General features: G+C 42.4%; 2 protein-coding genes across 5 annotated transcripts; one reads left to right on the top strand and one right to left on the bottom strand.

Moving 5' to 3' along the window:
• On the bottom strand, positions 1-7,354 carry LOC135512743 (MAU2 chromatid cohesion factor homolog). 4 transcript variants are annotated; one of them, XM_064935069.1, is made up of 19 exons: positions 6,967-7,354; positions 6,648-6,665; positions 6,395-6,466; positions 6,181-6,276; positions 5,961-6,055; positions 5,773-5,800; positions 5,448-5,603; positions 5,119-5,265; positions 4,893-4,983; positions 4,683-4,786; positions 4,421-4,498; positions 4,213-4,287; positions 4,019-4,102; positions 3,886-3,935; positions 3,629-3,706; positions 3,406-3,517; positions 1,539-1,629; positions 1,293-1,420; positions 1-1,139 (listed from the first exon to the last, which is right to left on the bottom strand). In XM_064935069.1, the coding sequence occupies exons 1-19, from the start codon at positions 7,198-7,200 to the stop codon at positions 1,065-1,067; spliced, it is 1,812 nt and encodes a 603-aa protein (XP_064791141.1). In that variant the 5' UTR covers positions 7,201-7,354; the 3' UTR covers positions 1-1,064. The 4 variants fall into 4 exon arrangements, with proteins under 4 accessions (XP_064791141.1, XP_064791143.1, XP_064791142.1 ...); XM_064935071.1 differs by having other exon boundaries at positions 4,222-4,287; XM_064935070.1 differs by having other exon boundaries at positions 6,401-6,466.
• Positions 7,254-26,833, top strand: LOC135512744 (mitochondrial coenzyme A transporter SLC25A42-like). The gene is made up of 8 exons (XM_064935074.1): positions 7,254-7,681; positions 8,090-8,224; positions 10,588-10,687; positions 10,804-10,829; positions 14,417-14,583; positions 18,002-18,118; positions 23,686-23,837; positions 23,943-26,833. The coding sequence occupies exons 2-8, from the start codon at positions 8,144-8,146 to the stop codon at positions 24,266-24,268; spliced, it is 969 nt and encodes a 322-aa protein (XP_064791146.1). The 5' UTR covers positions 7,254-7,681; positions 8,090-8,143; the 3' UTR covers positions 24,269-26,833.
• Positions 26,834-27,963: the final 1,130 nt, after the last annotated feature.

Here is a 27,963-nt window from a genome sequence, read left to right as displayed (position 1 = left end):
TGGTTGCAAATACCACATTTATTCAGACTTTGTCCCCCAAAATATTGAAAAACAATATAATCAATAAAAACATAGGCATTGGATAGAATATGGCAAATACTCAAGCTTCTGACATGTCCATATAGATTGACTTAAATAGCAAGCATTGAGTTGGATTTCTACATGTGATACTGGTAGTTAAAATACATTACACACTTGACTACATTTACTTTATAAAATGTCACTGTACAATAAAGGTTTCCCATGTGGCATATGTATACAATGTATTGTAAAGAAAACCTTTAACTAGACAAATTATAACACAACAAAAAGTAATACACTGATTTGTCTTTATCCAAAAGTTTCTTGTATGTTCAAAAAATGTCCATCTTCATGATCTATGGAACTCAATAAATGAACTAGAATTCATATGTATATCCAATAGTTGTGTTTGTGATGCATCTTTAAAATGGGCAAATCGGTGATCTATGACATGCCAAATGTTACAACAAATATTCCTCTCTCAAAGCAGATTTATCAAATCACAGCTCAAAAGGGACACCTGCTGGTCCATTAAGTAACTGCACCAATGAACATTCCAACTCCTTCACTATTCTCTCATGCACTCTTTCAGGAAGTAATTCAAACCCTTTATCTCAACACTACCAATTTAACATGAAACAAAACATGTTGCTGGTTCAATCCATGAGAAGTAATGCCAAGTGTACCTACACTAATTTACGTGGATGTGGTGCTAGAAAACAATGACTAGCTGTGTAAATCCTCAGCAAATGATGAGCAACAGTTGAAGAGTTAATCAACATCAGTAACTTCCATGCATAGGAAAAATGGCATTCATACAAAGAAAAGCGTTCAAATATTTTGCTAAAGTTACAAAAATATCAACATTAATAAATTAATTGTATAACTGCTACTGTTTTCCTAGTACCCCTCTAATTTTCAAAAGACGTAAAGAAACAATAGTTGAATTATAGACATCTTTGAGGCGAGAAGAATGGTAGCCCTTGTGTGTTGTCAGTTTGCTCTCGCTCTCTCGTATGCATGTGTATGACGGAGCCATGTGTTCATAGCAGGCTGGCCAGGCTGGTTGTCGGGCCGTTCTGGGCTTGAAACTGCCCAGGTGGTGGGCCGTCCGTCCACTGTCACAGAGGAGATTAGTATTGTTAATTACCCATCTGAGCCAGACAGACAACAGAAGCACAGCTAAACAACCTATATTATCTATTTATAATACACAACTTTTACGGCAGTAATAATTCAAGATAAAAAGTTAAAGATAAATTGATATGTACGCTGATGAGGTTGTGCTCGGGGAGGCTGCAGGCAGCGATGTGGTCCTGGAGAAGCTGCTGGGAGAAGTTCTGGTGCATCTGAGCAGCTTCATGGGCATCTATGGTGTTTCCCAGGGCCTTGTTCAGATCTACAGGGACAAGACAAAAACAGCGTGGTCAAGGAAACCTGCATCAAATACTTTAAGCTTAGGAGGGAGCATTGAAGCTCAATCCAAAGACAAAAGAAATGCACAGGTAGGGACGTACCTTTTAAAAGGGCAGAGGACCACAGCTGGACAGACATGTCAGGGATCTTGCTGGCCAGCTGCATCGCTGGAACCACCATGTTGTTGCTTTCCTAGAGAAAAACAAAAACATATTGTTACGCAAGCTACAGTTTGAGTCAGAAGTTTACATACACCTTAGCCAAATACATTTAAACTCAGTTTTTCACAATTCCTGAGATTTAATCCTTGTAAGAAATTCCCTGTCTTTAGGATCACCACTTTATTTTCAGAATGTGAAATGTCAGAATAATAGCAGAGAGAATGATTTAGTTCAGCTTTTATATGTCTTTCATCACATTCCCAGTGGGTCAGAAGTTTACATACACTCAATTAGTATTTGGTAGCATTGCCTTTAAATTGCTTAACTTGGGTCAAATGTTTCAGGAAGCCTTCCACAAGCTTCCCACAATAAGTTGGGTGACTTTTGGCCCATTCCTCCTGACAGAGCTGATGTAACGGAGTCAGGGTTGTAGCCCTCCTTGATCGCACACGCTTTTTCAGTTCTGCCCACAATTTTCCATAGGGTTGAGGTCAGGGCTTTGTTATGGCCACTCCACTACCTCAACTTTGTTGTCCTTAAGCCATTTTGACACAACTTTGGAAGTATGCTTGAGGTCATTGTCCATGCGACCAAGCTTTAACTTCCTCGCTGTCTTGAGATGTTGCTTCAATATATCCACATCATTTTCCTTCCTCACAATGCCATTATTTTGTGAAGTGCACCAGTCCCTCCTGCAGCAAAACACCCCACCAACATAATGCTGCCACCCCCATGCTTCACGGTTGGGATGGTGTTCTTCGGCTTGCTAGGCTCCCCTTTTTCCTCCAAACATAATGATGGTCATTATGGCCAAACACTTCTATTTTTGTTTCATCAGACCAGAGGACACTTCTCCAAAAAGTACGATCTTTGTCCCCATGTGCAGTTGCAAACCGTAATCTGGCTTTTTTATGGCAGTTTTGGAGCAGTGGCTTCTTCCTTGCTGAGCGGCCTTTCAGGTTATGTCGATATAGGACTCATTTGACAGTAGATACTTTTGTACCTGTTTCCTCCAGCATCTTCACAAGGTCCTTTGCTGTTGTTCTGGGATTGATTTGCACTTTTCGCACCAAAGCACGTTCATCTCTAGGAGACAGAACACGTCTCCTTCCTGAGCGGCATGACGGCTGCGTGGTCCCATGGTGTTTATACTTGCGTACTATTGTTTGTACAGATGAACGTGGTACCTACAGGCATTTAGAAATAGCTCCCAAGACTGAACCAGACTTGTGGAGGTCTACAATTTGTTTTCTGAGGTCTTGGCTGATTTCTTTTGAATTTCCCATTATGTCAAGCAAAGAGGCACTGCTTTTGAAGGGAGACCTTGAAATACATCCACAGATACACCTCCAATTGACTCAAATGATGTCAATTAGCCTATCAGATGCTTCTAAAGCCATTACATAATTTTCTGGACTTTTCCAAGCTGTTTAAAGGCACAGTCAACTTAGTGTATGTAAACTTCTGACCCACTGGAATTGTGATACAGTGAATTATAAGTAAAATAATCTGTCTGTAAACAATTGTTGGAAAAATTACATGCAAAAAGTAGCTGTCCTAACCGACTTGCCAAAACTATAGTTTGTTAACAAGAAATTTGTAGAGTAGTTGAAAAACAAGTTTTAATGACTCCAACCTTAGTGTATGTAAACTTCTGCCTTCAACTGTACATACACAAATACCTTTTTCCGTTGAATAAAATGTATACTATACAGTAAGCTATGGACCCATACATCATTTTTGTAAAGGGGCAGGGTAGATGTTCCTTGAAAAATATCAATTTGTGACCATTGTGGAGTGATCTTACCCTGTGGTTTCCCAGTACATAGAATATATGGCCTAGCAGAACCAGTGAGCAGGCTGTCAGTCTATTCAGGTCCTCCGCATTGGACATCTTCAGAGTTTCTCTAAGGAACCGTCTGTAATAAGAGTATCATTATGAAATTATGTATTTTCCAATTCCCACTGAAAATTTGAGGACTTATGGGACACTTCTCAGCAACTCTGTAAAAGAGGTGGGGGAGACTCACTTGGCCTCGTTGTAGCGTCCTTGGAAGAAGGACAGGAGTCCTCGGATGTAGAAAGCTGCAGCGCGGAGACAGTGAGAGCTGCAACACAACCAAACAAACAAGCCTATCAGCTTGTAGTCAAATACACCAGCTCAGCAACGGGCTGCATTCTTAGCCTTAAAAAAACAAGGTATTTGGCTCTGAGAATGTGTTTGGATTACAAAGCAAAATTGAGCAACCATTAAAATCTCTGTGTTATGCAATACATATCAACACACCTCACAGGAAAGTTGTGATCAGGGTTTATCCTCTCAAGGAGACTGTAGAGCTTTAAAAGAAACAAGGTTAATACAGTTGACAATACTTTATTTTGAGTAAAAATTAATAGTGTGTGTGTGTGTGTCTACTAACCTCCTGGTGTCTGTTTCCTTCCCTGATGTAGACGCTGGCCAGGTTTGTCACAATGAACGCCCACAGTTCCTGGTGTGTGGTTAGCTGGAAAGGAAACACCTACAGATGAACTTACTATCCAAAACGTGACAATGTAATACATATTGAACACATGCAGAGAGAACCCGTATAATAAGCTTAGCGTTACGACTTACGTCACTTACCCGCAAAGCGGCGGTGAACTGTGCCTCTGCGTTGTCCATACAGTTGACAGATATGCAATACAGGCCCTGAGAAATGGAACAGCACATAAAGTTAAAAGAAGGGAGTTTTAGAGTTCCAGTTAGAGAAGTGGGTGGTAAACTGTTATTCAAGATAGTGAATTGAGGGTATGTATTCTGGGTGAAGGTTTCAAATACTTACTAGTAGAGTGTGGAGTTGGGCAGCGTGATTGGTGAATAACCTGGGGGACTGTTGGCACAGTTGGCAGACCTGGGAGATCTGGGATATGGAGAGAGAAAGTCATCATCTCAACTGTCAATGGGCATGAAATTGCCCATCATATATTCCAGTAGCTACTTTGATTGAACTTTTAAACATTCCACTGTAACTTCGCACAGTGTTTATGTTCAGAGTGAACGAGTAAAACAGAAATAAGATTGGTCCATGGATGCTTCTACATTACCTCTTGTAATGCAGTAGCCTTGTGACCAGTGACTAGCCGACACATGATGATGTGCTCCAGCAGAATGACCTGGAACGTTGAAAGGATGGGACTGCTGTCCAGCACTGAAATAAGGGGGGTGGGACGTTTTAGACAACAGTGGGTGTTAAACAGATGATTTTGATAGTGGTACAGAAAAGAGGCGACGCATGTGGGCTTCAAATCACTTACTTTTTAGTTTCTCAAGCTGCATGAGTGCTTTGTCTGTGTATTTCTGTGCCTTCTCCAAATACCCTGCTTGCATGGAGTGCATGACAGTCACCTGGAACATATAGAGAACAAGGTTATTACCATGTTACATGTTGCTTTTACCTATCCAGTCCTTTCAGATCTGAACCAGTGTCTGTGGGGGATCAGTCCTCAGGTATCAGATGAGAAGGGGAAATATGGGGCTCACCAGGTAGACGAGAACACACATGTGCTCCTTGGGCAGCCAGTGGAAGAGGTCAGCAGGGTTACTGGGCAGGATCTCATCATCATGGAGTGTAGAGATGGTCTGGATGCACTGCTGCAGCTGCTTAAGACAGGGCTTCACACTCTTCACCTGCAACATAACATGAAGGTGGTCAATACCAGTGAAGCTGTTTCAGCTACACTACAAATGAGTGGGAAAGCATATAGGCCATCTTGTCCAGGGGTGCATGACTACAATGTTGGGTGTTATTGCCGTTGTGGACCACAGTTAGTGCATCGGTGGTTTTGATCCAGCCTGACAGGCGTCTTTACCTGTCCGGCATCCAGGTAGTGTGTGACCTGCAGCACCAGGAAAAATACCCTGAGAGACTCTTTCTGGATGGGGTTTCCCTGCCAGTTCTCCACGATCGTCCCGCACAGCGTGAGCAGAGGGTGCACCTCCCCCAGCTTCCTCTCCATCAGTAGGAGCTGATACAAAGGATAAACAGAACATTATGGTATGGATTCTCTAGTGCAAAATATTAGTTTATAACCATGCTATAAGTGCATTGCATACTTAAGATATCTGTTAATACATACTAAAACACAAATGACAGATACAAAATTCTGCATTTTCATAAAAGAATTTGAGACTTACCATTCCTTTACTCAGGAGGAACAGCGCCCTGAGAAACACACATTGCATACTCAGCCGACCGCGATAAAAACGTTTTCATTAAGTTCACTGGAGGGCATGTTTAACATAACATCTACTGTATCTTGTTTTATGGATGATTAAATGTGGACAAAAAAAGTAAATAGTTCAGCGCAGCAAGGTTACAGTACCTGGTGTATTCCGAGCCCACCACTCTGGCATACTCAGCACCGACCCCTAGGAGGTCACAGGCAGACACAAGGTCTTTCTCCAGAGTGTGCAGTTGCTGATAAAAGGAAAAAAAATAAAGACACATTCAATGCACTGCAATGTAAAGGCTTACAATCAAACATCCAAAAGAGACAAGTCAATTCAGTCAGTATTTACAGTACATCTGACAGTACAACATACCGCTAGTTGAAACAGCAGGCGACAGTGCCAATAGGGAGTTTGCTGTGAGATCTGGATTGCCTTTCGCAGTAAAGGCTTTGCAGAATCCACCAGATTCTGAAAACAACAAATACAGAATCAAAACTACTCGACCTTACACTTGAATGAAAACATGTTTGTCAAAATGGGTCTCCAGACATTGAAAAAGCAGGAAATGTGTTTTAGCTTTATTTACCGGTACCTGCTGACAATAGAGTTCGGACAAAAGACTTGCTGCTTCAAATTTAACATCTTCAAATTGTGGGATCTGAGATATTCTGTTAAGGAAACCCCTTAATTGACATTGAATACAGATTTTTACTATCGAGAAATAATGTACCAGATGGAACAGCAAACACAGAACTGAGAAATGTTCTGCAGAATTGCACGACATTGTAATGCTCGTTACTGTAGTGTTGGCGTTGAAACCATAGCATTGAAAAGGATACTTGTTGTGATATTAACCACTGAAAAAAATAGAAAAGAGGAGATGTTAGAGACAAAATACAGTACAATGTTGCATGCAGTCAAAGGAAGCAACAGTAGTGGCAACTTCTAACACATTGAACGTGTGAAAGATGCGCAGGCCTACCGGCTAGGCTATCATGCTAGCAAATTATCTTCTGAGTCCAAATACTTATGACTGATACCAGAAAGCCAGGCTCTAACGCTAGTTATCGAACTTATTACTGTTCCCATTTCACTATTCAAGGCCTCGACTAACGCATCTCTGGATCCATCATCGAGCTTTCCTAAACTCTCCCTCACCGCTTTCTCCAAGTGGCTCCGCGCCAGCTCGCTGTTCTTCGTATGATGATAGAGCACCGAGCCGAGTTGAAGGTGAGTTCTGGCCTCCACCCTTTGCGGGGGTTTAAACTGAAAAACCGCTTGAAGACAATGCACACACAGACGAATTTTGGGTGGACTTGAGGTGCGGAAATGTTCTGCAAAGCCAAGGAGGGCGAGGTACCACGACTCCGGGGCTTCTACGTTGGACGCCATTTTCCCGAAAACAACAACAACAACAAGTACTGATCGCTGTGTCAAAAAAAAACTGAGTGCTGTGTCTCCCTCGCGTGATTTCGCGTGGAGTCCAATGTTCGGTTTGAATTATATATGGGACTTGTAGTCCAAAACAATTGTACGTGCCCTCAAACTGATAAACCTTTGAAAGACAATAATCTCGTGCGCGAGCAAACTCCAATATTTTTAGGATAAAAATAGGCCATCACCTTCCTTGTCGCAGTTTGGCAGCTGTCGTTTTCAATCACCTTGGAAAAAAACGTAAACGCTGAGATAGACGGACAAGTTGACTGTTGTGTTGACCACAGATATTGACCCAACGACACCAAACAGAGAGAAATGTGGCGACGGATCTCGGAAGACGACAGAGGAGTTGAACACTGAATGTGAAACATTGCTGAAGATTGTTCAAGATTGGCCGGATTTGCAACAAACACAGGCACAGTAATCAAGATTAAAGGCGAGGAATTCGTATGCGCATTCATTTGCACTGCTTTATTTTTAGCCCAAGTGGTGTGCGGCAATGCTTACTTTTTCACACTTAACGTTTCATTATTTATTTTGATTATTTTGCAGGGATTGGTGAATGTGTCATAATAATAGTAGATCATATATTGTGTTCATAATAAGTAAACATGTTACATTTAGTTGGGAATATTCTAGAATGAATTGGATAGCCAATTGTGATGTACTGTTTTATTACAGAGGAAATTAAACAGTGTGTAGCTAGGTGGTCATTATTTTCTGTTACTTTGCAAATAGGGAAGTTGATACATTTAACAGCATATTTATTGAAGGTGACACAGAGCTCCTCTATGCATGCAGTGGGAGGATATGTTGTTTATCATCATGTTTCTATCTCCTGCAGTGGATTGTCGGGTGTTGACTGACTGTCAGATACTGGGCGTCATCAAGGGCACACATGGCCCATACAGTGCAGGACCACCAGATGGCACAGCCCCAGGCAGCAGTGTTGTCTCTCCCTCCCTCCGGCCAGGCTAAAGTGAGCCCCCCTCAGCCCCTACATCATGGGTTTTCCCTGATGCAGTAGCCTAACAGCAGCCAGGCAGGCTTACATACCACAGAGCTGTTTATAGCAGGAACATGCAGGCCAAGACCAACCAGCTGAAGGCTGCCATACATGTTTACCAGAACAGCAAGTAACCTTTGGCTAGTATGGGAGACCCTGGGACATGGATATGGGGTTAGAGTGGACTAGACTAGATTGCACCTTTTATCTTTATTTATTGTTAAGTAGTACCAAATGACACTGGCAACATTAGTCATCACTAATTTGGGGCTCTGAGTGGCGCAGCGGTCTAAGGCACTGCATATCAGTGCTAGAGGCTTCACTACAGACCCTGGTTCGATTCCAGGCTGTATCACAACCGGCCGTGATCGGGAGTCCCGTAGAGCGGTGCATAATTGGCCCAGCGTCGTCCAGGTTAGGGTAGACCGTCATTGTAAATAAGAATTTGTTCTTAACTCTGTAAAAAAAGGTGCTGTAATGCAAATGTTTGGGGTGGCCAAGAGCGAAACAAAGAGCAGTACAGAAGTCGGACACCATAAAAAGCAGTATCTCTCTCTCTCTCTCTCTCTGCCTATCTCGATGGCTGCTCAAGTCAAAATATTCCTGCATTGCTGCAGACTGCTTGGAGATTCCCAGTGTGGCCTCAAAAGCCTTCTCTCCCTCTGCATCCTAAACATACCTTATCAGGGTTTTTACTGGGTCCACCGTCCAATTAACTTTTACAACCCACACCCTCACACACACAAACACATTCTGAACCAGCTAAGAGATTATCTCCACCTCCAGTTAGAGGCAAGTAAAGCTGTTTATGTCTGGAGTGCTGTACACTAAAGTAGCCTACATGATATAATGGCGCATTACTGCTCTGCAGATCATATGAAGTGTATACTCATGGAGGAGAGGTTTACTACAGTCTACTGTAGAATGGGTTCGGAATCTGTTGAAAGATAGTTCAAATTACACCCTGGCAGTACTCCAAGAGCATGAGAAACCTATATGTGATACCTTTAGCCCAGGGGTCTCCAACCCTGTTCCTGGAGAGCTACCCTCCTGTAGGTTTTCACTCCAACCCCAGTTGTAACTAACTTGGTTGGTTTATCAACCTATTCTAATTAGTAGAACCAGGTGTGCTAGATTAGGGTTACAGGATGGTAGCTCTCCAGGAACACGGTTGAAGAGCCCTGCTTTAGCCTGTATCTGCAGCCAGTGATCATGACATATTATAGTCCCCATTACTGCTGTAGTGTTTATTTATTTTATTTCACCTTTATTTAACCAGGTAGGCCAGTTGAGAACAAGTTATCATTTACAACTGCGACCTGCGACAAAAACAACAACATAAATGTACAGTCAATAACACAGTCGAAAAATTCTATGTACAGTGTGTGCAAATGTAGAAGAGTAGTGAGGTAAGGCAATAAATAGGCCATAGAGGTGAAATAATTACAATTTAGCAATTAACACTGGAATGATAGATGTGCAGATGATGATGTGCAAGTAGAGATACTGGGGTGCAAAAGAGCAAGAAGATAAATAACAATATGGGATGAGGTAGTTGGGTGTGCTATTTACAGATTGGCTGTGTACAGGTACAGTGATCGGTAAGCTGTTCTGACAGCTGATGCTTAAAGTTAGAGAGGGAGATATAAGTCTCCAGCTTCAGTGATTTTTGCAATTCATTACAGTCATTGGCAGCAGAGAACTGGAAGGAAAGGCAGCCAAAGGATGTGTTGGCTTTTGGGATGACCAGCGAAATATACCTGCTGGAGTGTTTGATACGGGTGGTGACCAGTGAGCTGAGATAAGGCGGGGCTTTACCGAGCAAAGATTATAGATTACCTGGAGCCAGTGGGTTTGGCGACAAATATGAAGCGAGGGCCAGTCAACGAGAGCATACAGGTCGCAGTGGTGGGTAGTATATGGGGCTTTGGTGAAAAACGGTTGGCACTGTGATAGACCGTATCCAATTTGCTGAGTGGAGTGTTGGAGGCTATTTTGTAAATAACATCGCTGAAGTCAAGGATCTGTAGGATAGTCCGTTTTACGTGGGTATGTTTGAAAGCATGAGTGAAGGATGCTTTGTTGCGAAATAGGAAGCAGATTCTAGATTTAACTATGGATTGGAGATGCTTAATGTGAGTCTGGAAGGAGAGTTTACATTCTAGCCAGACACCTCGGTATTTGTAGGTGTCCACATATTCTAAGTCAGAACCGTCCAGAATAGTGATGCTAGTCATGAGTTATGGAGTATGTTTATGACTGATATAATTTCAAAGTGAGTTTGTCTTTTGTGTCCTGTGTGAAGTGGAACACTGAGTGTTTCTTTCTGTGTGCAGAGATGGACAGTGTTGGACTCCCTGCTATGTGGAGCATTGGCAGGAGCCGTGGCCAAAACAGTCATAGCTCCTCTGGACAGAACCAAGATCATCTTCCAAGGTAATGCCATTTCCCTGGAAGACCATGCACTCAGAATATAAAGTAGGGGTTCCTTTTGTAAATATATAGTTAGTATCTTTGCCTTAATACTTATTTTCTTCCTTCTCCTACTTTAGTGTCTTCACAAAGATTCTCTGCTAAGGTGAGTTTATTATATAACTCACATTGAAATAGTAAAGATGTACTCGATGTACTGTATGTCTTCCCAATTGGCAGAGGCTGGCAGAGCAGGATTTAATGGTGTTAGCTCTTAGATGGGAATGTTATTTGGTCACTTGGGTGTGTGTTACTTTTTAATCTGTCTGTCTGAAGCTGGATGACACAAAACATTGCTATTTCAAAGGTAATGTTCTGTATATTAAATATTAGAACGCTGAACAGTCACAAATTCTCTCCGTGCTGCCATAAGGGTGAATCCTAACTTCCACTTAAATCACATTTTCACATAGTCATGCATTGACGTCAATGGGAGACTAAGTGACAACTTGAAGTTGGTGTAGACTGTCTTGTTTAGTTAATAATAATACATATAGCTGCAAGCTGCAATTACCTGGGGTCCAAGCCTTTTTCCACGTTTAGCCCTCTTCTCTTTCTGAAATATTACGGCCTTATTTTACATAATCAAATTCGGTTCAGGCACAACACCAACAATTCCTCACTGTCTAGGGATGTCTATCTGAAAGCTGCATTGGTGAGATTTGAACCCGGCCCGCCATGGGATGGCATGTTGTATTACAACCCTCTGAGCCATGCTCACCTCATGGAAAAAGTCAGGGTTGAACACTATGGAAGAGCATGCATTTGTTGTAGGTTCCAGTCCTGACTCCATTTCTTGCACTTACACAAATCTTATAACGTGTAATATATGCCATTTAGCAGGTTGCTTTTATCCAAAGCAACTTACTCATGCGTGTATACTTTCTTTACATTTGGGTGGTCGCGAGAATTGAACCCACAATCCTGGCGTTGCAAGAGCCATGCTCGACCAACTCAGCTACAGAGGACCACCATGTGAATAATGGACCAGTGCACGCTTCAGGAAATAGTATAGATTATTGAGATGCTTAGCCAGTAGGGAGGTCCAACCCTCCAAGAGCCCAAACATAGACGCATCTTTGGCCCAAACATTACCAGTCTAATGTATTGTACTTTACTGTACTCAAGTTTACTCTACTGATCTTGTTTTTCCCCATTTAAACTGGTCTGGTCATGGTCTCGATACACTGGTCCTTGGTCTGTGTCTCAGAAAGTCTAGTCTTGTTCTGCGTCTTGATTAGGGATGTACATTTCTGTCAATTTTCCGGCTGACTAACCGACCCTCATTAATCAGTCAACAAACGGTAAAAACAATTCCAAATAGTAAAATTGTGTGACCAACAAAAAATACTATGCATGGATACAAGGAACAGACATTTTTCATTAATGAAAACATGCAACAATAAGCCTATCGTCTTAGTCAAAAGGCTATAGCCTATTATGGAACATGCAGCTGCTGTAATGAAGCAGCTAATAAAACATAATTTGCTAAAACAGTTTTAAACCTAATGCCTGCGGAGCTGAAAACACTGTTCTAAACAGCTCACCTAATGCCAGTGGTTCCATATGTGACAGAGGTAAAATCTCAGTTAGCAGTAGAAAGAGGGTGAATCTGATAGCCGCAACTAGGATGGGTTGCTAATATGACTAGGATTGTGCCACTGGCATCTGGACAATGAAATAAAGTTGATATGAATGGGAGTTGCGCTTTAATTCCAAGTTGAGATTGAGAAATAAAAATATTAGCTTTTTTAATCGTGGTCATCAAAGTTTTTAACACGCAATTGCATTTAGAATTATAATATTTTGCGCAATGACTGGGTTATAAAAAGCATGTTTCACTCCAGTACCAGCTTTTTGAGGAGCCGCTCTGACAGGTGATAGGCCATTCCGCTCCTCAAACTAGGCTGTGTATGCTGTGCGAGTGTGATAAGACGCATGACGACTAACGAAAATACAAAGTCGGCAATTTAATTCCACACAATTAGGCAAATTAACCTATAGACCGATAAGCATGGTCAAATATATTTTTTTCCGGCGGCTAACGAATTTAATGGTTAACCATTAACATCTTTAGTCCATTCCCTCCAAGAGCGACTTAAATTGTCAGGCCCAACCTCACTCAACTTCATTAGCTCACAGCGGCCATGACGTTTAAGATATCAACTTAATTTATAATACATTTACAAATCTTGGTCTATAGATGTTTTACACCAAGTTTTGGAGAAATCGGTTTAGTGGTCTCTGAGGAGATGCTGTTAAAAATGTAAAACCTTTTTTAAGTCAAATGTTGTTTGTAGCGCCACCATTTGGCCGAGACTGTAACCAGACGTGTAACCAGATGTATTCAGCCACCAATTTACACCTCCCACCAAGTTTGTAGGTCTTACCATTTAAGAGCTATAGCTCTCCAAAAATAGGGGAAACAATTATAAATGTAATATTAATCCTAGCAATTATAATAGGGTTCCATCCCTTTCAGGGCTTGGACCATTAATAATAGTAAAAATAATTTGGTAGGTGCTTATATTTCTCCTATTTCACACACGTACATGTGTGATTTGGAAATGTTTTTTTTTTTAGCATATTCCACACAATGAGACATCCTCGGAGAGTGGGTTCAGGATAGAGGTCAACCGATTATGATTTTTCAACGCCGATACCGATTATTGGAGGACCAAAAAAAGCAGATACCGATTAATCAATTTTTATTTTATTTTATTTGTAATAATGACAATTACAACAATACTGAATGAACACTTATTTTAACTTAATACATCAATAAAATCAATTTAGCCTCAAATAATAAATATGGGCTTGAACCAGGAACACAACGACAACAGCCACCCTCGAAGCAGCGTTACCCATGCAGAGCAAGGGGAACAACCACTCCAAGTCTCAGAGCGAGTGACGTTTGAAACGCTATTAGCGGCACCCCGCTAACTAGCTAGCCATTTCACATCGGTTACACTAGCCTCATCTCGGGAGTTGATAGGCTTGAAGTCATAAACAGCGCAATGCTTGACGCACAACGAAGAGCCGCTAGCAAAACGCACGAAAGTGCTGTTTGAATGAATGCTTACGAGCCTGCTGCTGCCTACTACCGCTCAGTCAGATACTTGTATGCTTGTATGCTCAGTCAGATTATATGCAACGCAGGACAAGCTAGATAAACTAGTAATATCATCAACCATGTGTAGTTAACTAGTGATTATGATTGATTGATTGTTTTTATAAGATAAGTTTAATGCTAGCTAGCAACTTAACTTGGCTTACTGCATTCGCGTATCAGGCAGTCAGTCTCCTCATGGAGTGCAACGAGAGGCAGGTGGTTATAGCGTTGGACTAGTTAACTGTAAGTTTGCAAGATTGGTTCCTCGAGCTGACAAGGTGAAAGTCTGTCGTTCTGCCCCTGAACGAGGCAGTTAACCCACCTTTCCTAGGCCTTCATTGAAAATAAGAATGTGTTCTTAACTGACTTGCCTAGTTAAATAAAGGTGTAATTTTTATTTATTTTTTTAATCGGCAAAATCGGTGTCCAAAAATACCGATTTCCGATTGTTATGACAACTTGAAATCGGCCCTAATTAATCGGCCATTCCGATTAATCTGTCGACCTCTAGTTCAGGACCACAAATGTCTTGTTGAGTTAGTGTTAAGGGTGTTGTGTTGCTGTGTGCCCCCTCCCTCCAGGAAGCCTTCAGACTCCTCTACTGTACATACATGAAAGATGGCTTCCTCAGCCTGTGGAGGGGCAACTCTGCCACCATGGTGCGGGTCATCCCCTACGCTGCCATCCAGTTCTGCTCCCACGACCAGTACAAGAGAATCCTGGGGGGATACTATGGCTTCCAGGGAAAGTGAGTAAAGTACCCCTCAGTAAAAATAATTGAGAATGCACATATGTATCATGGCGCCGGAGAAGATGGCTCACATTTTACGTGCCCCTAACCGAATGTGTTTTTTTATTCATTTTTTTGAGTTGTTTGTAACTTATTTTTGAACTTTTTTCTGTACATAATGTTGCTGCTACCATCTCTAATGACGGCAAATAACTTCTGGACATCAGAACAGCGATTACTCACCACGAACTGGCAGAAGCTTTTTTTTCCTTTAACGAGCCCGACGTGAAGGACATGCTGCTTTCCCGGGAACAGGCCCAAATCCCCGTTATTTGCGAGAAGTCAGAGCAAAAGCGGACGGAGGTCGGGCTGGCTTCTGAGAATTTGTAGGCAATTGAATAAACCCCCACTGCCTTCCATTCTTCTAGCTAACATGCAATCATGTTAGCTAGAAATAAAATCGATGACCTAGGAGGAAGATTAAACTACCAACGGGACATTAAACGACATACAGCTGTCTGGTTATACACTGTATGGCAGGATAGAACAGCGGCGTCTGGTACAGGGGGGTGCGGACTATGTGTATTTGTAAACAACAGCTGGTGCATGATATCTAAGGAGGTCTTGAGGTTTTGCTCGCCTGAGGTAGAGTATCTCATGATAAGCTGTAGACCACACAATCTACCTAGAGTTTATCTGTATTTTTTGTAGCTGTTTACATACCACCACAGACCGATGCTGGCACTAAGACCACACTCAATGAGCTCTATTCCGCCATAAGCAAACAGGAAAACGCTCATCCAGAAGCGGCACTGCTATTGGCCGGGGAATTAAATGCAGGAAAATTTAAATCCGTCTTACCAAATTTCTATCAGCATGTTAAATGTGCGGGGGAAAAAACTCTAGACCACCTTTACTCCACACACAGAGATGTGTACAAAGCTCTCCCTCACACACCATTTGGAAAATCTAACCATAATTCTATCCTCCTGATTCCTGCTTACAAGCAAAAATTAAACCAGGAAGCACCAGTGACTCGGTCAAAAAAAAAGTGGGTCAGATGAAGCCGATGCTAAGCTACAGGACTGTTTTGCTAGCACAGACTGGAATATGTTCTGGGATTCTTCTGATGGCATTGAGGACTACACCACATCAGTCACTGGCTTCATCAATAAGTGCATCGATGATGTCGCCCCCACAGTGACTGTACGTATATACCCCAACCAGAAGCCATGGATTGTAGGCAACATCCGCACTGAGCTAAAGGCTAGAGCTAGGACTCAAACCCGGAAACTTATAAGAAATCCCGCTATGCCCTCTGACGAACCATCAAACAGGCAAAGCGTCAATACATGACTGAGATTGAATTGTATTACATCGGCTCTGGTGGTCCTTGGATGTGGCAGGGCTTGCAAACCATTACAGACTACAAAGGGAAGCACAGCCGAGAGCTGCCCAGTGACATGAGCCTACCAGACGAGCTAAACTACTTCTATGCTTGCTTCGAGGCAAATAACACTGAAACATGCATGAGAGCACCAGCTGGTCTGGACGACTGTGTGATAACGCTCTCCACAGCCGATGTGAGTAAGACCTTTAAACAGGTCAACATTTACAAGGCCGCAGGGCCAGATTAATTACCAGGACGTGTACTGCGGGCATGCGCTGACCAACTGGCAAGTGTCTTCACTGACATTTTCAACCTCTCCTTGTCCGAGTCTGTAATATCAACATGTTTCAAGCAGACCACCATGGTTCCTGTGCCCATGAACACTAAGGTAACCTGCCTAAATGACTACCAACCCGTAGCACTCATGTCTGTAAACATGAAGTGCTTTGAAAGGCTGGTCATGGCTCACATCAACACCATTGTCCCAGAAACCCTAGACCCACTCCAATTTGCACACCGCCCTAACAGATCCACAGATGAGATGATGCAATCTCTATTGCACTCCACACTGCCTTTTCCCACCTGGACAAAAGGAACATCTATGTGAGAATGCTATTCCTTGACTACAGCTCATCGTTCAACACCATAGTGGCCTCAAAGCTCATCAATATGCTAAGGACCCTGAGACTAAACATCTCCCTCTGCAACTGGATCCTGGACTTCCTGATGGGCCACCCCCAGGTGGTAAGGAAAGGTAACAACACATCCGCCACGCTTATCCTCAACCAAGGACCCCTCGGGGGTGCGTGCTCAGTCCCCTCCTGTACTCCCTGTTTACTCATGACTGCACTGCCAGGCACGATTTCAACACCATCATTACGTTTGCAGATGACACAACAGTGGTAGGCCTGATCACCGACAACAACGAGACAGCCTATAGGGAGGAGGTCAGAGACCTGGTCGTGTGGTGCCAGGACAACAACATCTCCCTCAACGTGATCAAGACAAAGGAGATGATTGTAGACTACAGGAAAAGGAGGACTGAGTACACCCCCATTCTCATTGTTGGGGCTTTAGGGGAGCAGGTTGAGAGCTTCAAGTTCCTTGGTGTCCACATCACCAACAAACTAACATGGTCCAAGCACACCAAGACAGTTGTGAAGAAGGCACAACAGAACCTATTCCCCCTTAGGAGAAAAGATTTGGCATGGGTCCTCAGATCCTCAAAAGGTTGTACACCTGCATCATCGAGAGCATCCTGACTGGCTGCATCACTGCCTGGTATGGCAACTGCTCGGCCTCAGACCGCAATGCACTACAGAGGGTAGTGCGAACGGCCCAGTACATCACTCGGACCAAGCTTCCTGCCATCCAGGACCTCTATACCAGGCGGTGTCAGAGGAACGCCAGCGACTCCAGCTACCCTAGTCATAGACTGTTCTTTCTGCTACCACACGGCAAGCGGTACCGGAGCGCCAAGTCTAGGTCCAAGAGGCTTCTAAACAGCCTCTACCCCCAAGCCATAAGACTCTTGAACATCTAATCAAAATGGCTACCCAGACTATTTGTATTGCCCCCCCAACCCCTCTATAAGCCGCTGCTATTATGTTATTGTCTATGCATAGTCACTAACTCTTCCTACATGTTCATATTACCTCAATTACCTCAACTAATCGGTGCCCCTGCACATTGACTCTGTACCGGTACCCCCTGTATATAGTCTCGCTATTGTTATTTTACTGCTGCTCTTTTTATTTCTTAATTTTTAAACTACATTGTTGGTTAGGGGCTTGTAAGTAAGCATTTCACTGTAAGGCCTACACCTCTTGTATTCGGCGCATGTGACTAATACAATTTGATTTGTTAATGTAGCACCATTCTGAACTCTGATGGTCATCATCAGCCTCCAAGGCAACCCTTCAGTGATCTTTCTTGAACAGAACAAACCATTTTCTCTAGTGTGAAAAACAAAATCATAATAATACAGTGATCTCCATTGTCGAAACCATAGCTGCACTCTAATGTAATTTGATCTGTCTGTTTCAGAGCCCTTACTCCTTTTCCACGTTTTCTGGCAGGGTCGTTGGCTGGCACCACAGCTGCCATGCTCACCTACCCCCTGGACATGGTGCGGGCCAGGATGGCAGTGACACCCAGACAAATGTAGGGCTCTCCAATAACACTCGTAAATGTCAGTCTTTTGAATGTATAAACATACCTGCACACGGGGCTCTAAAGTGCGACAAAAAAAATGTGAACAAATATTTTGCTGTGCGACCAGGAATTTTATTTTGGGAGCACTGTGTGACTATGAACAAAATCTCCCATAATTGTTGTTTCCAAGTGCCTTAAAGAAACAAGTGAATGCAGATGTGTTAGCGTCATGGTTGCACCATTACTACATTAAAACAGCTAGCTTCCTTCGAACCCAACTAAGATCTGACCTATATTACCACCTCAACATTTTTATATTTCTATAGTGGATTGCATTGACCACATTTTACATTCATAAACCATTTCGTGGGCCATTCTAAAACTACTCAAAACTCCGGGAACACTTGCGAAACAGACCAAGCAGACTAAGCCAGGGTTTGGGGTTTGAGAAGTCAATGAGAAAAGTGAAAAATTCATCCATAGTTGTTAATTGTCTCAATCTAAAGACACAATCTAGACTCTAGCGAATGTCTGAAGTAGTTAAACATGTTACTCCTCCAACCGTGTGAAAGTGATTTTCGTCAAGAAATTACTTTATATTGAGGATTGCCTTTGATTTGATGGCCTGCACATGAACAGTTTGGCGCGATACAAAAGTTAGACCCAATGACATGTTTCTACTCATGAGTTTAGCTAGCCAACTTCGCCATGACATCGCCGACAAGTGTGATCTGGGATTTATATTGAAGAAGCAGTTTCTGCCTATCTTCATACTGTACTGTCTTTGTCCAAACATTTGGGGTCTTAGAAAGAAAGGACAATGGATAGATTCTTCAGGAGATCAATGATCGTCAATACAAACCTTACGTTTTTTTAAGAGACTGTGTACAATTTTCAATGTAATGAATCTCAATAGGAAAATAGTGATTTATACACAATGTAGAAATCTACGATTCCACAAAAATTCATTACATTTAAGTCTTATCCAGAGCGACTTACAAATTGGTGAATTCACCTTCTGAAAGTGCATCTAAATCATTTGACTGAGGGAGTTTGTTCCACCATTGGGGGCCAGAGCAGCGAACAGTTTTGACTGGGCTGAGCGGGAATGGATGAACGCAGTGCCCTTGTTTGGGTGTAGGGCCTGATCAACTGCGGTGACCATTACCTTCCTGTGTGAGGCAGTACTCTGTGGATGTTGTAGAGCATGAACCTACAGGAACGGGCCACCGCCATGATGTTGGTTGAGAAACAGGGTTGTCCAGGATCACGCCAAGGTTCTTAGCGCTCTGGGAGGAGGACACAATGGAGTTGTCAACCGTGATGGCGAGATCATGGAACGGGCAGTCCTTCCCCGGGAGGAAGAGCAGCTCCGTCTTGCCGAGGTTCAAGGTGGTGATTCATCCACACTGAATGTCTGCCAGACATAGATGGATTGCCACCTGGTCATCAGAAGGGGGAAAGGAGAAGATTAATTGTGTGTCGTCTGCATAGCAATGATTTGAGGTTTGACAAGCCAAGTGATTATAGCGAGAATAGGAGAGGGCCTAGAACAGAGCCCTGGGGGACACCAGTTCAAAAGAAACCTGGTAGGAGCGACCTGTCAGGTCAATCCAAGCGTCGCGCCGGAGATGCCCAACTCGGAGAGGGTGGAGAGGAGGATCTGATGGTTCACAGTATCAAGGCAGCCGATAGGTCTAGAAGGATGAGAGCAGAGGAGAGAGAGTTAGCTTTAGCAGTGCGGAGGTCCGTGATACAGAGAAGAAGTCTCAGTTGAATGACTAGTCTTGAAACCTGAATCAAGAAGGTCATTCTGAGAGAGATTCATCCACGTTCAAGAGTTTTGGAGAGAAAAGAGAGAAGGGATGTCTGTAGTTGTTGACTATCGGAGGGATCGAGTGTAGGTTTTTTCAGAAGGGGTGCAACTCTCGCTCTCTTTAGCCAGCGGTCAGGGATGAGTTGATGAGCGAGGTGAGGTAAGGGAGAAGGTCTCCGGAAATGGTCTGGAGAAAGAGGAGGGGATAGGGTCAGGTTATTGGGCGGCCGGCCGTCACAAGAAGCGAGATTTCATCTGGAGAGAGAGGGGAGAAAGAGGTCAGAGCACAGGGTAGGGCAGTGTGAGCAGAACCAATTCGTTTGACTAAGCAAACGAGGATCGGATGTGTTACTCTTCTTTTCAAAATGGTTGACGAAGTCATCTGCAGAGAGGGGGAGGAAACAAAGATAGAGGCAGATGCTTGGAATTTAGAGTGGTAGAAAGTGGCTTTAGCAGCAGAGACAGAGGAGGAAAATGTAGAGAGGAGGGAGTGAAAGGATGATTTTCTGTGAGTCAAATCTGGAGGATAAGAGTCAAAGGATGCAGAAAGGGAAGAGAGGAGGTTGAGGAGGCAGAATCAGGAGATAGGTTTATTTGAGCAGAGGGAAGAGATGATAGGATGGAAGAGGAGAGAGTAGCGGGGGAGAGAGAGTCGAAGGTTGGGACGGCGCGATTTAGGGGCAGTGGGAAGTGTTGGATGAGAGCGAGAGGGAAAAGGATACAAGGAGTGGTCGGAGACAGGTTTGCATCTAGTAAAATATAAAAGGTGAGAGGGTAGAGGTCCCAATGAATGTTTCTACTCACTGAGTTTCAGGAAAGGAGCTTATCCAATTCATTCGCTCCGAGGGAATGATATGAATGATAAGGATGTTAAGCTTGAAAGGGCTGGTAACTGTGACACAAGGCGATAGACAGATGGGTAAGGGGAGAAAGAGAGAATGACCACTTGGGAGAGATGAGGATCCCGGTACCACGCTGACCAGAAGCTCTCGGGGTGAGAACACGTGGGCGGACGAAGAGAGAGCAGCAGTGTTATCTGTGGTGATTGCCAAGAAGTCGAGGGACTTAGGCTGAGATGAACTTGCCTTGTCTGGCCGCAGATAGTTTCAGAGGCTACCGGAGACCTTTGTCCAAACATTTGGGGTCTTTAGATAGAAAGTTGACAGGACAATGGATAGATTCTTCGAATGTTCAGAAAGTTAAGACGTAGCAAGAATCTTATTGACTAAAATCATTGAAATGATACAGTACTGCAGGCTAGCTGGCAGTGGCCAATGTTGACACTACACTAATCAAGTCGTTGTCGAGTTAAAGTTTAATGAATCTCTAATAGGAAAATAGTAATAGCTGGCTAGCTAACCTAGAAAATTTATTGTCTTAGACAATGTGAAATCTAGCGATTCAATAGCAGACTACAAATTACAAATGACTGTAATTTCAATGAGTTATTCATATTATTTCTTTTAGCTTTTATAATAAACTAATGTTTAAAGGTGTTACAAAATTAGTTATCTCTCTTGCAGATAAACATGTGCCTTACAAAAAAACAAAGGTTAAAAGGCCGACTCAATCCATGGTTTACTCATGAATTGTCTGAAAAATGACAGGAAAGAAATGTAGCTTGGGTTAAGGTCAGATGACTGATTCTACTTGGCAGTCCTTCAGACATTTTGAAAAATGAGTGTCTAACCCTGTTTAAAATAACAAAATCAACATGCTTCTTGAATTGTGTATCTGAGAGTGGTGGTAATCTAGCCAATTTCTGGAAAGTGGTCAGATCTTTGAAACAAAACTCCCCCTTGAAATACATTCACAGGTCCACCTCCAATTGATGTCAATTAGCCTATCAGAAGCTTCTAAAGCCATGACATCATTTTCTGGAATTTTCTAAGCTGTTTAAAGGCACAGTCAACCTAGTGTATGTAAACTTCTGACCCAATGGAATTGCAATACAGTGAATTATAAGTGAAATAGTCTGTCTGTAAACAAACAAACAAACAAAATTACTTGTGTCATGCACAAAGTAGTTGTCCTAACTGACTTGCCAAAACTATAGTTTGTTAACATGAAATTTGTGGAGTTTTAATGACTCCAACCTAAGTGTGTAATCTTCCGACTTCAACTGTACATCTATGATGTACTAATAAAAATAAAACATAGGGCCCTGATTCACTTCAAATCTAATTTTATTGTTCACATACACATATTTAGCAGATGTTATTGTGGCTGTAGTGAAATGCTTGTGTTCCTAGCTCCAGCAGTGCAGTAATATCTAACAATACACAACCATACACACACATCTAAAAAGTAAAATAATAAGAAATGTAGCAATATTAGGACGAGTAATGTCAGAGTCTGAAGTATAAATACTGTGTGTGTACATACAGTACTAGTCAAAGGTTTGGACACAGCTACTCATTCAAGGGTTTTTTTTTAGTTTTTTTTTTACAATTTTCTACATTGTAGAATAATAGTGAAGACAAACTATGATATAACATTTTGTTACCAAAAAAGTGTTAAACAAATCAAAATATATTTTAGATTCTTCGAAGTAGCCACCCTTTGCCTTTGACAGCTTTGCACACTCTTGGCATTCTCTCAACCAACTTCACCTGGAATGCTTTTCCAACAGTCTTGAAGGAGTTCCCACAAATGCTGAGCACTTGTTGGCTTCTTTTCCTTCACTCTGTGGTCCAACTCATCCCAAACCATCTCAATTGGGTGGAGGTCGGGTGATTGTGGAGGACTGGTCATAATGTTTAAAAACATACAGATGAGCTAGTTAAAAAGCTAAGAATTATAGGGGGCTTTAAAAAAAATGTTTTGATCTTGCCTCTCCCTAAATAGCAGGAAGCAGATTGTACAGTCAGTTCTTGATTTTGGTGACACCATTTACCAGATTGCAACAGCCACTGCTCTTAAACCTTTGGATGCTGTCTACCATAGCACCATTAGTTTTATCACTGGTGACAGTTTGGATACTCACCACGGCGTCCTGTAACAAAAGGTTAGCTCGTCCCCATTAAAGTGCCGCAGATCAATTCATTACTCCCTTTCTGTTTCCGAAGCCCTACTACACAAGCTTCCAACTTACCAAACTTCATTGCTAAAGAATGAGCTACCAAACCCGCTTGACCAATTTAAGCCAATCCTCCTTTAGTTTCAGTGCCCTTCATTGTTCGAATAACCTGCAAAATTCCTTGTATCTTGAGTCCCTTTTGCTGCTAGGACAGGAATTCATTGAGGATTGCACTTGTTTAAATTATTTGTAATGGTTTATTTGTTGAAAGTGTAGTATTGTACCTTTTTTTGTAGTTTTTTTTCTTTTTGTTTTATTTGTAATGTTCATTTTCTTGATTGTGAAAATGTTTGTACTCAGGGCACCATTGTGATTGAGCCCCTGGTCTCAATTGGGCTCCCCTGTGTAAAAGTAAAAACAAAACAAGTGCTTCAAAAGTAACTAGACTTCATATAGGCCCAATAAAGGCTGTATCTCAATCCCAAAAAAAATAAAAAAATCTTCGGGTGCTCCTAAATTTTATGTGGTGCTCCTAACTTTTATGTGGTGCACCTAACTTTAAGTTGGGTGCACCATTGCTACCAATGAAAAAATGTTAATTTCGAGCCCAGCCTGCACGTGGTTCCCCTTTTCCCCACTTACTTAAGTTTAACAAGTATATAGGGTAATATAGGTAATGTTTTTATCCTTATCTAATATCCATATAGGTTAATATCCTACTCTTCTCTTTCTTCCCTATAGGTACAGCAACATTATGCACGTGTTTGTGCGCATTACGCAGGAGGAGGGCATTAAGACCCTGTACAGAGGCTTCTGCCCGACCATCCTGGGAGTGATCCCATACTCAGGAATCACCTTCTTCACATATGAGACCCTCAAGAAACTGCATGCAGGTACAGCCTCCTTTTTCTTTTACAACTGTCTTAATTTAATGATTAGCTTTTTGATTAAGGGCTTAATTGGATCTCTTTCTCTCCTTATCCCATTTCTTTCTTCAGAGAGGACGAGGCGGTCCCAGCCGTACTCCTACGAGCGTTTGGCATTTGGCGCGTGTGCTGGCCTACTCGGCCAGTCGGCCTCTTACCCACTGGACGTGGTTCGCCGACGCATGCAGACGGCCGGGGTGACGGGCCAACAGTACGGCAGCGTCCTGAACACCATGAAAGCGATCGTGGTGCAGGAGGGTGTGGTGCGTGGACTCTACAAGGGCCTCAGTATGAACTGGATCAAAGGGCCTATCGCTGTGGGGGTCAGCTTCACCACCTTTGACCTCATGCACAACCTCCTGCACAAGATGCACCAGTTGGGATACTTCACACACTGAGCCAGCAGAGGGAGCCAGAGGAAAGGTTCACTGTCGAGACTAGAGTTGACGTCCGTCGGTCACAGACACAATATGGATCCTCTGCAAGTCAGATAGGGATTGAAAGGGGAGAGTGGATACTGGACAGAGAGGAGGAGACAAGCTGTCAGTTTATTTAAGAGCACATCCTCTGACACACATTAAGCACGCACAGCCAGACCCCCCACTCTTGCTGTTGATGGATGGGATGTCTGTACTAAGGCTACAATAAGTGTCATCAAACAGGGTAGATGTTTGATGACTTTGCAATATGAGAGGTATGAGAATGTGAATGATTTTACATTTCCAGTCCTGATATGTTTGAGATTGTGGTATTATCTCTGGTAAGGGCACTTAATGGGGCTGGAGATTATCAGAGGCGAAGAACTTTACAATCGGTTCATTTTAGTATGGAATTTTATCAACTATGCTCACAATGTTTTCTGTTGAAGATTCACTTATATTTTCAACCATGCATTGCTGCTTTTTCTTCTTGATTATTTCAGGGCTTGTTGCAGCTGTAATCCGCTGCTCTGCTCACTTCTGCATTTAGCATCAACGTTTCATGGAAGAGTCACCTAGTGGACCTTGCTGCCAGAAAATAGTTTATTGGTTGCTGGTAGTTGGGAATGTAGTCTTATTCCAAAGAGCTTGTTTCTGTTTTGTTACGGTTAAAAATGTCAATTTTATGATGTGCCAAGATAGAATGTACTGTCAGGAAAATTATTGGCACCCTTGATGAAGATGAGCAAATACTGTATAACAAGTACTGAGCTATAATGTATGCTCAAATGAGAAAATTATATTTTATACTAATACAGTTGCTCAGAGAAAGAGATTTTGTTTATCAAGTAATATTTTTTTCTCCAAAAAAGATAGGTCAAAATTAGTGCCACACTTGTTTTCAATACCTCTCCTTGCGAGGATAACGACACTGAGCCTTTTTCTACAATGTTTGATGAGATTGGAGAACACATTGGGAGGGAAATTGGACCATTCCTCCATACAGAATATTTCCAGATCCTTGATTTCCTTCATGTGCACTTATGAGCTACCATTTTCAATTAAAACCATAGGTTTTTCCATGTGGTTCAAGTCTAGAAACTGATGGCCATTGCAAAATGTTGATTTGTGTGGTCAATTAACTGGTGTGCGTGGCCAAAGAGCTCAATTGTCATGTCATCTAACAAATGGAGATTGCTAAACGGCATTGGCAGTTGGTTTGGAACCTTTGCTATGGTCAGATGACACTACAATAAAGCCTTAGGGTTCCACAGAATGATGCATATGAAGAGAAAAAAACACCTACTGTTCCATATGGTGGTGGATCTTTGATGTTTTTGGGCTAATTTGCTTCCACTGGTTCTGGGGTTCTTGTTAAGGTCAACGGCAGCATGAACTTTACCCAGTACAAGGACATTTTAGCCCAAAACCTGATTGCCTCTTCTAGGATGCTGAAACTTGGCCACAAGTGGATCTTCCAGCAATATGATAACCCCAATCACATATCCAAATCCACAAATGAATGGTTAATTGACCACAAAAATCAACATCTCAGTCTCCGGACTGGTTTAATTTGACGAGGGCAGACGAAGGATATCGAGCATCTGGAAGGATTCTGTATGGAGGAATAGTCTGAGATCCCTCCCAGTGTGTCAATCTCATAAAACATTTTAAAGAAAGGCCCTGTGACATTCTCCTCGCAAGGCGAGTTTATAAAACTAGTGATCATTTGTACCCGTCGTTTAAAACAAGTTTTTTTTGTATTGTTATATTTTGTTGTTTCTCTGAGCAATTGCATTTGTAAATGTTTTATTCTCCATTGGACCTGACCGTCGGTGTGCAATAATAATAATAATGTCCTCACGTTGATGAGACAGACATGGTGATATCATAAATAGTTTATTTTTATTAACAACATGCCTGCAGTCCCTCACACACACTGAATGCCATCCTCCATTTAAACAAACTGAAGCGTTTCAGGCAGGAGGCCACAGGTGTGTGCAATCAGCATATTAGCAAGGCTCGCAAGCAGTCAGCTGACAATAAAGGGACGTGTCACTCATTTGAACGTTCAAACCAACAGTTAAAGGTTGTGCTGATGAATAAAGATGAGTTTATTGGATTTGCATGTGATAATGGATTGACAATTTAGCTAGGATCCTAGATATATAAACACACAATAAATACATTCATTCATTTTACAGTGAAGGCTACTCCTTCACAGTCAGTAATCATTTCAGCCTGACTGCACAGTTTCACTATCTGGTGTCTATAAATATAGATTTGTGGTGTCTAACTGGAATCTAATGGATATCATCCATATTTTCCCACTACATGTAGCCTAAGGCATAAATATATAATCAGTATATTTCTAATATTAAGGTAGTCTTTCTATTATCTGTAGTCTTATTGTGAAGGAAATCCAGTTTGTCATAAATCTGTTTCTATGTTTATTGATACTTTACACAAGAATTTCACTACACCCGCAATAACATCTGCTAAATATGTGTATGTGACCAATAAAATTGGATTTGTTTGACTTGATATTGATGTCTTGAATATATTAATATACTAAAAAACGTACTTCTCGAGATCAGTGTATATGTGAAATAACCATTGATCAACACAAATTATGCTAAAAACATCCTGTATTAATTACTAAACTTGACATCTAATTGCAATATAGCAATGTTTCCCAACCCTGGTCCACGAGTACCCCCAACAGTACACAGTTTTGTTGTAGCCCTTGACAACACTGGCTCCAAAACTCGTTGGATGTGGCAGGGCTTGCAAACCATTACAGACTACAAAGGGAAGATTACCAGGATGTGTACTGCGGGCATGCGCTGACCAACTGGAAAGTGTCTTCACTGACATTTTCAACCTCCCCCTGTCCGATTCTGTAATACCAACATGTTTTAAGCAGACCACCATGGTCCCTGTGCCCAATAACACTAAGCAAACCTGCCTAAATGACTACCGAACTGTAGCACTCACGTTTGTAGCCATGAAGTGCTTTGAAAGGCTGGTCATGGTTCACATCAAAACCATTATCCCAGAAACCCTAGACCCACTCCGATTTGCATACTGCCCTAACAGATCCAAAGATGATGCAATCTCTATTCCATTCAATAATGCCCTTTCCCACCTGTGAGAATGCTGTTCATTGACTACAGCTCAGCGTTCAACACCATAGTGCTCTCAAAGCTCATCATAAAGCTAAGGACCCTGGGACTAAACATATCCCTCTGCAACTGGATCTTGGACTTCCTGGCGGGCCGCCCCCAGGTGGAAAGGGTAGGTAACAACACATCCGGCACACTTATCCTCAACCAAGGACCCCTCGGGGGTGCGTGCTCAGTCCCCTGCTGTACTCCCAGTTCACTCATAACTGTACTGCCAGGCACGATTCCAACACCATCATTAAGTTTGCCGATGACACAACAGTGGTAGGCCTGATCACCGACAACAACAAGACAGCCTATAGGGAGGAGGTCAGAGACCTGGTCGTGTGGTGCCAGGACAACAACATCTCCCTCAACGTGATCAAGACAAAGGAGATGATTGTAGACTACAGGAAAAGGAGGACCGAGCACACCCCCATTCTCATTGTTGGGGCTTTAGGGGAGCAGGTTGAGAGCTTCAAGTTCCTTGGTGTCCACATCACCAACAAA

This window comes from Oncorhynchus masou, chromosome 24 (genome assembly GCF_036934945.1).
Source record: "Oncorhynchus masou masou isolate Uvic2021 chromosome 24, UVic_Omas_1.1, whole genome shotgun sequence".
NCBI classification, from domain to species: Eukaryota; Metazoa; Chordata; class Actinopteri; order Salmoniformes; family Salmonidae; genus Oncorhynchus; species Oncorhynchus masou.
The sequence above is the reverse complement of the archived record's forward strand: the minus strand, read 5'-3'. Positions and strand labels throughout refer to the sequence as shown.

Excerpts from the sequence above, each read along its gene's own strand:
- LOC135512743 (XM_064935069.1), bottom strand. The coding sequence starts at position 7,200 with ATGGCGTCCAACGTAGAAGCCCCGGAGTCGTGGTACCTCGCCCTCCTT. Across the intron at positions 3,518-3,628 it reads GGACGCTACAACGAGGCCAA|ACGGTTCCTTAGAGAAACTC; the intron begins GTGAGTCTCCCC and ends CTCTTATTACAG. Across the intron at positions 1,630-3,405 it reads ATGTACTGGGAAACCACAGG|GAAAGCAACAACATGGTGGT; the intron begins GTAAGATCACTC and ends GTTTTTCTCTAG.
- LOC135512744 (XM_064935074.1), top strand. The coding sequence starts at position 8,144 with ATGGCCCATACAGTGCAGGACCACCAGATGGCACAGCCCCAGGCAGCA. Across the intron at positions 14,584-18,001 it reads TACTATGGCTTCCAGGGAAA|AGCCCTTACTCCTTTTCCAC; the intron begins GTGAGTAAAGTA and ends TGTCTGTTTCAG. Across the intron at positions 23,838-23,942 it reads CCTCAAGAAACTGCATGCAG|AGAGGACGAGGCGGTCCCAG; the intron begins GTACAGCCTCCT and ends TTCTTTCTTCAG.